The sequence below is a fragment of the Crotalus tigris genome, unplaced genomic scaffold, assembly GCF_016545835.1.
Source record: "Crotalus tigris isolate CLP2741 ecotype Arizona unplaced genomic scaffold, ASM1654583v1 scf7180000023584.419172, whole genome shotgun sequence".
Classification (NCBI taxonomy): Eukaryota; Metazoa; Chordata; class Lepidosauria; order Squamata; family Viperidae; genus Crotalus; species Crotalus tigris.
This window is the reverse complement of record NW_024100059.1, coordinates 171,142-183,242: the sequence shown is the minus strand read 5'-3', so window position 1 is coordinate 183,242 and position 12,101 is coordinate 171,142. Positions and strand designations below refer to the sequence as shown.

Below are 12,101 nucleotides of genomic sequence, written 5' to 3'. Positions count from 1 at the left end.
AGCAGTTGATGGCAGGTGGTTCCTTTGCTGTCAGCATTGTTTAAATGTAAAAGCTACTTCCTATTAGCCATGTGGTTCTTTGATGGGCTAGCCGCTAGAGGGGTCCTTGTGGTACATGTGTAATAGGGCAGTAAGTATTTGTATGCAGGATACTGAAATGCATCTACTGCACACCAGATGTAACCATCTAGATCAGACACTGGCTTCACTGGGTGCGAAATTCTTTCGACTCTTGTTTTATTGAGTAGCACCAGTTGTTTTCAAAGAAAGGGCAGCATATAATACTCTTTCCATGTTGTGGCAGTTTCTTCTTGGTTAAAAAAAAGTTAGCAATGTATACTTCTGAGAAACAAATTCCAAATCAATAGCTGGTCAGACCAGCTGGTATTCACGGCATAGATATACAGGAAGAATATAACTAAATGCTGACAGCACAATGCTTAGGTAAATATAATATGTGCGTACTTATTAGGCTACAATCCTCACTTCTGTGACTTCCTCACTTTCATAGTTTGGACAGAGATTCTTAGCTTCTTCCTATGATCTTGTCTTCATTGCTCCAGCTTGAGATCACTAGAGTTATGTCTTTCCATGCCAAACCTGGAAATAATACTGCTAATTGTTGATCTGGTGGCTCTTGGTCAGAATAGATAAGCAGAGGCATCAGTGCCCTGCAAGAAACCCTTGCCTTTTGCTCAGATCCATGCCATTCCCACTTTGGTTGCAGAGTTGGGGGTGGGAGAGACATGGCCTCTTGCCTTCCGGTCTGTTCATCACCTTGCTTCCATTCCCAGTCCTGGCAATAAGGAATGCCTGGCTAAGGCAGCCTCCCAGAACATTAAATCTATGTCTGATGTCCATCCATTTCCTCCTTGGGGCAAGAAGATGGGGAACCTAAGTCACTGTCTGGGGGGGGTTGCGGGGAGGAGGCTAGAGCCCTACAACTGTTCTGACCTCTGGAGGTCCTGAGTTTTAAAATCTGGCTAATTTAGATCCTTGCAGAGCGGCCCTCCCCCTGGCTCTTCTCACTTCCCCCTGCTGTGCTATATTCATTTGTTCGCCTCCTCCTCCTTTGGCTAGCTCTTGCTTCTGTGTGCCTTTAACCACCTCCTCTCTCCTGCCCCTCCCCTTCCCTCCCTCATTTCCACACCCTTTCTTCTCTCTCTATCCCGCTCTCCCTCATCACCACCTGACATCATATCCCATCCACCCATTGCTGCAGTGAGAGAAGTGTGCATTCACACTCTCTCTCACACACACATATACACAAGCAGACACAGAGAGAGAGAGAGAGAGGCAGACAGACAGACAGACACACACACATGCATGCCAAGCCAGGGAACAAAGCTGCAGCTGAGGCCATACTAGGAGTTACCGTCTCCGTGGTGACCGCTGCCCTCAAATGCACACCAAAGAGATGATGGGGACCTGCCTTTTAGCAATGCAGCGCCTGCCTTGCTAGCTGGATGCATGCCATGTGGTACCCAGAAATGGCTGGGAATCTCCCTCTTGCTCCACCTGGGTGAAACCGTTCTTCCATGCAGTGACTGCCTGCTGTCGTCTTTATTTTTTCTTCTGTCTTTCTGAACTGCCGCTGGATTGTTTCTTCTGAAGATGTGACCGGAGGAGAAGGAGAGGGAGGCACATTGTCCAGACAGTTTGTGGTTGCTGATAGCTTTGCACTCTGGGTATTTGCCTCCTTGTCGGCAACATAGCCAGAGACGTGAGGCTTTCAGGTGTGGGCCTATCTGGCATATCTTCTTTAGCCACGGCCCCTTGGTGGGGAGGACCAGAGGAGGCGCAACGGAGATGTGAGAATTCCCGTGCAAGGCAGGTTGGCCAGCAAGAGCCATGCAAGGCCCAAACCTGCATGTGGAAAGAACAGCTTTGAGGAATTAACCCCTGCTTCTCCTGCCAACACCAAGGAAAGGGGACACCACCAATCAGCCACTCGTCCAGGAGGAGAAATACCACCTTGGTGGGCAACCCAGAGAGTGCTTGCTGCTCACTGGCCAAGAATAGAAGATGCCCTTAGTGGATTTTTTCTGTGAGACCTGTGCAAAACCATGGCTGGTCGGCTGGTGGGACCAGGTAATCTGGATATATCTGGGTTTTGTCTGCTTTGTTTCTGTGGATAGACACCGTTGGGAAGGGAGTATGCATGAGCTTTTGGATAGCTAGCCTTTGATCTGATTTCACTGGCTCGGGGAGATAGATCAAGGGGAACCAAGAGGGAGCCTTATATCAGCTGCATACTTAATCTTACTAAGAGGACACGGGACATGTCTAGTGCTGCAAGCATCTCTCTATAAGCATGCATCCTGATAAGATCAGACATGGGCACAATCAGTTCAGGGTCCTGCTTGCAACAGTTTGTGGGGCGCTGTGTCAGTCAGGAGAGTCTAGAGGAGACCTGTGTCCTTCCTGGCAGCCTACAATGTCAGACTGCTATGTGCCCTGTCCTGTGGCTAAACAGACAGGCAGCCCTCTGTCTCCAGTACTCCGTGATTTGCAAGCAACAGAGGAGGACCCTCATATAGGGTGCCCTCTGTCAAATACGATCACTATATTTGAGTACTGCTTGGACTAGCATAGGTTACCTCTGAAACATGGGTTGTAGTACTGTTTTCTCTGAGCTTGTGGGAAACATGCCAAACAGTGCATGTTTGGGATGTGTTGTTATCTTTGTGGACATACTTGGCTTGAGGCTGCCTTTCAGGGACTTTGGTGATAGTTTATTGTGATTGATGCAGCCTTTGCAGACTTTACCTAGCCTGAAATAGTGAAGATTTTCATTGTTGACTGTCAGATGGGATTGTAGAGGTCAGAAAGAGTTTCTGAGTTTGCCCTCTATTTCCTGGGCTTGATTCATTTGTTCCATGTGTGAATTTTAAAAAGAGAGTGGGGCCTGATACTTTAGAATAGATGCTTACACTTTGTATTGGCTTGGAGAGCATATGCTTCTCTGTATAAGCTAGAGAGCTTTAGGAATGAAACGCTACTGTGATCTTGTAGAGGTCAGTCTCAATGTGGTGTTTTCGTCTTGGATAAGGGGTGCATGGCTGCCAGTGCCTGCACATGTGTGTGCTTCAGCAGGCTATGTGATGTTAAAAGGTTAACAGTGGAACTGTACATATTCATGTGCTATGTTGTCTGTGTACAGAGCTCAGCTAGAACAGTGTGTCTGCAGGAGAGGGCAGTATGCCAGAAATTTGTGGGTGTGTAATATTGGGCGTGGTGGGGTAGAAATGTTTATTGAGCTCCATTTCTTTAAACTGTGTGTAGGTGTCCGTTCACGGACATTGTTTTTCTATGTTAATAGCAGAAAAACACTCTCTGTAGTAAATTCCTGATCTGACCATTGGAGACCGGAAGTTGATATTTGTCTAGTCCATAGAGTTGGATAAACTGGGGTTTAAAGGCAGTCCTTCAGTCTAGGCTTTGAGTTGGCCTTATATATTTCTGTTTTCCTATTTTTCCTATTTTCCTCTATTTTTGTCAGTCTGTCTCAAAATGGAAGAAGTTGAAGAAAGAGACAGCATAGGAAAGCTTTGGTGAAACTGTCGCTCATGTTACCCGTGCAGAGCAATTGAGCATCAAAAATTTTCTTCCTTAGGCACCTTGTCAATGACTGCCACCCCCAAGACTGTCTCTCCCAGGATCCCAATCCTTAGGGATTCAGGGCACTCCCCTTCCCCCAAAACATCCCATAATAACCCTAATTTTCTCAGATTGAGTGCCAGGTCCAATACTAAAATACTGTGAATAAATATATTGTTTTTCATTCTGTGATTTGTAGCCTGGCTGAAGGATTTCATTTTCCCTTAATTTCTCAGGTTTTAAAAAATATTTTTAAATACCATATCTTATAGAGTAGTCAGACATTGAGCAAATCTGACCATGGTGGCATTTCCTCAGGCTATCAAGCAGAGCTGTTCTGGAGGTGGTAGCAGCTGTGTTAAAGTAGAACTGAAAATCTCAGAAGTTTTCTGGTGTTCTGGTATTTCTGCTTTCCCCATTCAAATTCCAATGCAGAGATAAAAGATTTCAAAAGGGATTTCCTTTTAACTGCAAAACATTAACAAAAAAGACACATGCATGATTCAGAGCAGGATCTGTGCATCCAGTGACTCATGGGTAGGTGCAGCCTGTGATAACAACATACACTTTAGTCATTAACCCATTTTCCTTCCTCTTTACCCAACATCACTCAGCATCTCTGCAAGGCTTTGTGCCCCTTTGCTGTTGAACTTAAAATCAGCTTTTTGTCTTCCGGGGTCCTTTACATGTGCTGGAATTACAACATACATAATTGTCAGCCCGCAATTATTATTAAAATTATTAGTCTTAGCAGGGCATTATTCCTCTGAATAGCTATCAAAATATTGATCATTGCGGATCAGCAGGAAGTTCCTATACATTATTCTTTTCCAGTCCAGCATTCTTGCGTTCAAGCTGCGGAGAATTTTCAATAGGACTTGACAGAAAAATCTTCCCTTGGATTCTGCCTGCAAGCCCATTTGTGGCATCTCATGCCAGTTACACATTGTGAAACCCAACACTTGAAACAAATCTCTTTCTTGCCATATGGAAGGATTGAAGGATGTGGCTGTGGTGTTCAGCTAAATTAAAATTAAGGCACCAAATTGCTATTCAAGTTGTTTTAAACTTAGAGTTTAAAAAGATACATCTTTATAGATTTTCTAACTACTGAGAGAACAGGGCCAAATGCAACTTTTGAAAGAATGTGTTGAAGAACCTTGGAACAGTGCAGGAGAAAGCCCTCCTTTGTGTACCACAGAGATGGGCCTTTGATAACAGGGATACATTCAAAAGAGTCTCCTACAGATATTAAGAATTGTGGATTATAATGAGAAGGTGATGTTTGAACTTTAAAGATCAATTCCAACATCTTAAATTGCATCCAGTAAGCAATTGACAACAGTATAAATCTATTAGCATACAATCCCTGTCCTCTATTTCAGTGTATAGTTTAATTGCCATAGTTTGTACTAGCTTCAGTTTCTGGACATTATATTAGTCAAGGGTTGAGGTGCTAACTGAGATGCAAATACATATTGCTAATTGGACTGGCCCAAGGAGACAGGCAGTGGGGCACTACACATAATAGTATAGAGGGCTTCTTATCACTCACACCTCCTGTGAATCCAAAGAGTAATGAGGATCTACTGTTTCAGAGAAAATTCAAGCTCATCCCAAACTGGTTCAACCTTAGTCCCCAAGGTTAATTTTTAGTTTACTAACTGCACCTTGACTGAATTTCAGCATGTTCTCTCTTCAACATTTGATTTGAGAGTTGTAACATAATGGAGAATTTAGCCAATGGAATATTTTTGCCACTATATAAACATCTCACTGTATAAAATATGATAGGAACATCATACTGTATAAAAGGCGTTATTGTTAGGTCTCTCTTTCAGTATCATATCAAGGCAATATGCATGACAGTTACCTTCCTAACAATCCTAGTAGGTTGGTTAGATTAGAATGAGAGAAATTGATTTTAGATCACTCTGTGTATTTCAAGACTGACCAGGGATTCAACCTATCCCTTCTCAGCTAAGATACAATATCTCAGTAACAAGGGTTTCAACAATCCAGACAGTTAAATAATAATTCAGGCTCAACAGTAATTTGAGACTCATATTTTGTTTCTTGTAATCCAGCTCTTTCTTATCTACTAGATCTTTTCTTTTTCTTTGTTTTCTTATCTTTTGGTAATGAAAAGAAATCCCTTCACAACAATTGATACCATCTGAATGACTTCTCTAAAGGAAAAGGCTAGCACACTATCCCACGTTATTGTTTACAGTAAAATTTTCTCACTTTCTTTTGTCTAGCTACATGGTAGATGGACACCTGGAAAAAATATATTCAGATGCAATGACATGTTTATACTAATGAAAATCAGAATCATGCAGGCAAGGGAAGTAGTTTTTCCTATGACACTCCATGGAAGTTAAAATTGGACTTTGAAAAAGCAGGATAAAGTGAGTATTGGTGCTTTGAGGAAGATTTCTGAGGCTACTACAGATAGCCAAGAAATTAAAAATTGGATTATAGAACAATCAATCTCACTTGAAGAAAGTGACTCGAATTATCACATTTAAGATACAATATACACTGGATACAGCTTATGCATCGAAGACAAATTCCTTGTGTGTCCAATCACACTTGGCCAAAGAAGAATATTGATTGTATTGTCATATGCCAAGCCCAGCTCCTTGAGATGTCCGTAATACTGGGAATAAGGGACAAAGAAGGATAGTTCAACATAATTAATAGATTTGGTTATAGCAGAGATGGGTGGCTGCTAAGAGTTGAAATTGAATTGATGACACATTGTCAACCCTTCAAAGTAGGCTAAGTCAAGAAACATGCTGTAGAAATTCCAGGAATGCTACTTTATTATAGTAAGATATCTTGAAAGACTGGCCCATCCATACCAAGCAAAAACATGGCAGATTTTTTAAGTGTCTTTTTCATGTTTCTTTTTATCTCTGGGCTGTATAATCTCTTGTCCAAGTCTTTCCTTGATGGCTTCCTCATATCTTCCCCAAAGTGAGCCCTATATTTCTTTACCCATATAATCAGTCAAATCTCTTTCCATCCCCAAGGGTTGTGGGATGAGAAAAGATATAGAGTAAGGTGCTTTTATTATCCAGCCTGCCCTCAGTTTCCTGGGGCCATTTGACTTTACCCTCCAAATTCTTTTCCCAGGGTTCAAAGAGAATATTCAGTGATGAATAATTTCTATTTTCAAATTCCTTTTATGAGACCTACTTTCCAGGTCTACTTCCCATTCTTCTATAATATCTCTAGGTCATGATTTAGTTGGTAGCTCTTAAAGTCTCCCTCTTCCCTGTGTACGCTCAGCGCAATGAGTTTTTCTCCTAAACTGGGTTTTCCAAAGAAAATGTTGGCATAATTTGCTTGTGCAGCATCCAGCAAAGGTTTGTGTCTCAGATTGCACTGCCCTCCAGTTTCCACTTAGCCATATGTCCAGATCACAAGACGTCTGCCTGTGTTTCATTTAGTAAACTCATATGTTGGAGGGAGGTAAAGTACAGGTAGTTCTCAATTTACAACAGTTTGTTTAGCAACCAAAGTTACAACGGCACTGAAAAAAGTGACTTATGACTGTTTTTCACACTTACAACCACTACAGCATCCCTGTGGTCACGTGATCAAAATTCAGATGCTGGGCAACTGATTCATATTTATGACAGTTGCAGCATCCTGGGGATCGTGTGATCCTCTTTTGCAACCTTCTGATTAGCAAAGTCAATGGGGAAGCCAGATTCACTTAACAAGTATGTTATTAACTTAACAACTGCAGGGATTCATTTAACAACTGTGACAAGAAAGATCATAAAATGCAGCAAAACTCACTTAACAAATATTTCAATTAGCAACATAAATTTTGGGCTCAACTGCGGTCGTAAATCGAGGACTACCTGTACTATCTCTTCCAAAATTAAAAAGGTTATACTGCAATTTTTGAACAGAAAGTATCCCTGATGAATTTTGGCCTTTCATGACTAGGCTACTCCTGATTCTGGATCCTTTTATTTATTATTCTAATAAAGAAGATGTATTTATTTTCCTTAGATAGTCACATGGCAGTTAGTGTCCAGTCATCATTTTGAGACCAAGTGGAACTTCCATAAGGTGAATAAAAAAGGGATTTTTTGCAAATTTATATATCAAACTTATTAACTGCCCATCTCTCTCACAGAAGGGCTCATTGCTAAAACCTGCTTGTTTAGGTATTCTTTTCTTATAGTCCTATGTCAGTGGTGGCGAACCTATGGCACGGGTGCCAGAGGTGGCACTCGGAGCCCTCTCTGTGGGCACACGTGTCGTTGCCCCAGCCTTGCCTCCCCCCATGACCCCCTCCTCTCCAGCAGCCCCCCTGAAGGAGAGTTGCCCTTGAGCATGGCCCACATGGAGCAGCGCAGCCAAGGACATGACAGCCAGGCAGTGTAGACAAGACTCTGCCCTCACACTTCATCGTGCAGTTGATGCTGCAGGACACGGGCAGAGAGCGTGGCCACCATAGTGCTGCTGGGCTGCCTGGGTGATCTGCGGCGGGTCCTGGAGGCGGTAAGTGGTCCTGTGGGCAGGTGGGGCAGGGGATGGGAGGCAGAGCGGGGGCAGAGCAGGGAGATGAAGCGGGGAGCGGGGGCAGTTTTTGGGCACTCGGTCCCTAAAAGGTTCTCCATCACTGTCCTGTGTGATTGGAGTCCCTAAAAAGACAGCGAAATGTTTACAATGTTTGCAGTAAAATATCAAATTGAATGTATGCATCAGTTGAAGATTTATTTCTCTAATAAAACTTTTCCCAGTTTATTGTTGGGTGTGCCCAATTATAAGTCCCATAAATTACAACCAATATTGCTTATCTTTTTTTTTCCTGACATTGAGAAACAATTATCTGCAGTTTTGCAATTCCTTTTTTAATCTTTCCTAAATGTCCATAACTTCTTTATTCCTATAAGCCCTTTATTTTTGTTTTTTTTCAAAGGGGTGATGGTGGAGATATAGAGTAGGATAGGATTTGCCTTTGAATCCTTCCCAGTATTTTGTTGAGCTATTGGTCTTAAGATTTGAAAATAGCAGTTTTAATGCGTCCTAAATCATTAAAATAAATGGCATTGACAGTCTCTCTTTTGGCCCAGTTCATTCTTTTAGTAGCAGAGACAGATCATAACACTTATCTCGGGCTATATCACTTCAGACTAAAGTTGCAAGCATATTCAGTTCTCAAACAAAAGAAACATTCTTCCTGTGTGTGAGAAAACGTGAATGATTCTTATAGTAATCTTTACTATTTTACCACTTGCTCCGATTAATAAATAATTTTGCCCTCACTGTTTCACATTCCATTTCTTACCCATTTTGCTCTTAAAATGTTTTCAGAAGTGTTGTCCTGTAGCCAGATTCCCTGCTTCCTCCATGCAAAAATCTGTGATCATCTTAAAATAATCTCATTTTGCTGCTTTGTGCCTAACTTTCTGGGTTCTGAGACCATTTTCAGTTGTTAACCTATTTCCAAGGCTATTTGATGATATGCATAAATTAAAAAAACACGTCCAGTAATCTTATGCTTCTTGCCTAAAAAAATCAGTTGTTTTTCCAAAGAAGAAAGACTAGGTTAATTTGGGATTTGTTGCTTTAAAAATCTTAGTGGCTGCTAAGACTGTTTTTTTCCTAAATGTTTCTGAACATACTGTTTTTCCATTCAGCATTGACGTTTGCAGGAGTATGATTCCATTTGTTGTCCTCTTTTCCTTTTTTTAAAAAACCCTAAATTTTACATTTGCTTTTCATCCCAATTGGCCCACAAATATTTCCATGGATTTTAAAATATGTCGCTATTATTTATAAGATTTCTCCAGTAAATTCCAGGATTTGCGTAGTAACTCCCAATTCAGTGCAAGGGTTACTTTCTCAGACCATTAAGAAAAGTGCAAAAATGGTTTATTTCTGCAAACTTCATTGACATAAAACAGAATCTTAACAAAAAATACTATTGTGTTTTTTCCTGTTCATTTTATTAATGTTTATGCAGTAAAATGTGTACTGTCTTTTGGCCCTTCTGTCACAAACTTACTTCTGGAGATCTTTGGATCAAATGCTACATGGCTTTACTAATTTCAGTTGACTTTCCCAATTATTTCATGACCTTTTCCTATTTATTTTTTTAATCTGTGTTCTTTCTTTTAGTTTCTTTTTAATGAAATTGCTGTTCTTGTTTTTCTACCAAGATTGAAGCCAGATTGGCATTGGTTGCTTCAGTTTTCTTTCAGTAGTTCTGTGAGTTTAAATGGTTTGTATAAGCCAAGTTGCTCTTTATGAATGGACCATTCAGAAGAAAATATTCTGTCTTGTATACCTAGATAGCTGCATTCTCAAGAGCAGTCTTCCCCGGCCTGAAGTTTCTCTGTTATCGTGAAACTACAAGTCTCAGAATTCCCAGCCAGGGTAGCCGTTGACAGCAACTTGGAAATGTTGTACTGCTCTTGGTCAAAATATTCAAAGGAGACTAGTTTGGGCAGCTTGGATCAATTATCTGGCCAGTTAGCTAGAAATATTTGTTTTTGTTGAGTATGAAGTTTTAAACCATAATCTTTAGCTTCCTGTTACCATTACGAAGTTGAAGGCTCAGCTAATATGGATAAGTATAATGTGTCTGTGTGTGTGCACACACAAGACATGGAGCTCTACAGCGGGAATCAGTTGCTTTAGACTGAGCTTTATCAGAGTTCTTTGTGTGAAATCTTACTCACTTAGAAAGGGGAGTGATGGAAATGAGGAGGAGGAAGGAAAAAGTGAGATCATTCAGTCTTCTTGCCTTACAATACTCTGCATTGAAAAATATGAAAGGGGGAGGTAATAGACATGGGAGAGCACCAGAGTTGATCCAGTCTAATAGAAATAGCTAACTATAGTGAAGGCAAAAGAAGAATATGCACATTTATCTCAGATTCTGATTGTGACTACATTTGGCATTGTCAGTCTGTGGAATTTTGGGCTATGAGCAAACAATTTCCCCAAAGATCAGTAAGAATACATACATGTTGGTCTTTGGATGCAATGTGTTACGTCCAAGAGACATGATCCTGTCATGGAGGGTTTCCCAGACCCTATCCTTTGCTCTGAAGATTAAGGCAGTTGCTAAGGAGATTCTTGTTGCTATGGAGATAGCTATGAGGCACAGCTGATTGGCTGCCGGAGGTGATGAGGTTGCCACTTCGATTATATTCCCCTTTTCCTGGCTGCTGTCTCCCCCCATTACAGTTTCACTTCATTCAGCTTTTGAGGAAGTGGATTATGGAAAACAAGCATGAAAGAAGAGGCAGTTAACTTGTCGGGCGAGTGGGGGGGAAGCTGGAAAAAAAAAGGAAGAGGTTTGGGACAGATGAAAAAAGATTGAACTGTAGGCACAGTATGGAATTGGGCCCCAGCTGAGATGATATAAATCATGAACTAGTCACTGGTGATAGTAAGAAGCCTCAAGTAGGTGCTGACTCCAAGAAAACAGAAATTGGAGCAAGAGAACTATGTGACCCTAGAATAAGCTTTCCTATTGCCCAATGATAATTCCGACTTGAGCACAAAAAGATACAGTTGTAGTGGAAATCCACTCACACAATTCCCGTGATATCTGTAGCAGTCACTCTTTCCTGAACACAAACCTAATAATAGGCTAAATTATTTCCTACAGTATAGGAGTGACACTAATGTACTTAATGGGCTACACATAATGGAATGGACCCATACAAAACCATTTCTACACATTGAAAAATAGCATATCATGGAAAAGCCTTAAGCTAGAATTCTCATGGCATTCATATTTTCTTTGTACATTGAATTTTGTTTATTTGCTAGAGGAAAGAATTCCAACAGCTTTGTTTCATATTTGAGAGCATTAGGAAATACTAGAATTTATTTACCTTGTGATTAGTCAAACTATGCATTCAATAAAACAATAAAACGGTTCCTGTAGTATCCTCCCATTACCCTTTCATAAAAACAGAGAACCAGTACAACTCTTCTTGTTTCCTGCAGTTTTCTGAGTAGGTGTTACTTTATTATTTTTTTCTTAGGGATTACACAAATAGCACAATGGTTACAATCGTGCCATTTAAAGAAACGTACAGTACAGACATCCGTGGTAATTGCTTCAGAAGATTAGGAAATCAGAACTCTTATTTTGGAGTGCTTTTTGAAATCACAAAGACTTACAGCCAGAGTATGTGCCCAGGTTTGGCACAATCAGCGACAGATATTATCAATTTTATCCTCAAAGTGTCTAGCCAATAGAGTGAAAGGCTGAGGCTTCTCTGTGATTGCACACCAGGCCAAGATTTCAGAAGGCCTTGAGCCACTTGCTGAGCAATAGGGAAAAGCCACAACTGGGAAGAAGAAAACATTGCTTCTTCTTACAGCCATAAGTCAGGCAATATCTGGGCAGGCAATATAATTGTTTCTAACGGAATAGCTTTTACTCATATTCCGTTAGAAACAATTATATTGCCTGCCCAGATTCCACAGGGTGACTGAACTTCAACAAG

The 12,101-nt window shown here is 41.0% G+C and overlaps 1 protein-coding gene across 4 annotated transcripts in view; it reads left to right on the top strand.

Moving 5' to 3' along the window:
• Window positions 1-12,101, top strand: part of LOC120297126 (cAMP-specific 3',5'-cyclic phosphodiesterase 4B-like) — an 89,374-nt gene that overhangs the window by 43,752 nt on the left and 33,521 nt on the right. The window contains exon 1 of one of the 4 annotated variants that reach the window (XM_039319394.1): window positions 399-2,091. The exons of the other annotated variants lie outside the window; for them this stretch is intronic. Coding sequence (XP_039175328.1) covers window positions 2,026-2,091 — 66 coding nt within the window. The 5' untranslated portion in view covers window positions 399-2,025. Of the gene's footprint in view, window positions 1-398; window positions 2,092-12,101 lie in introns of those variants that run through there. 4 annotated transcript variants of the gene reach the window in all.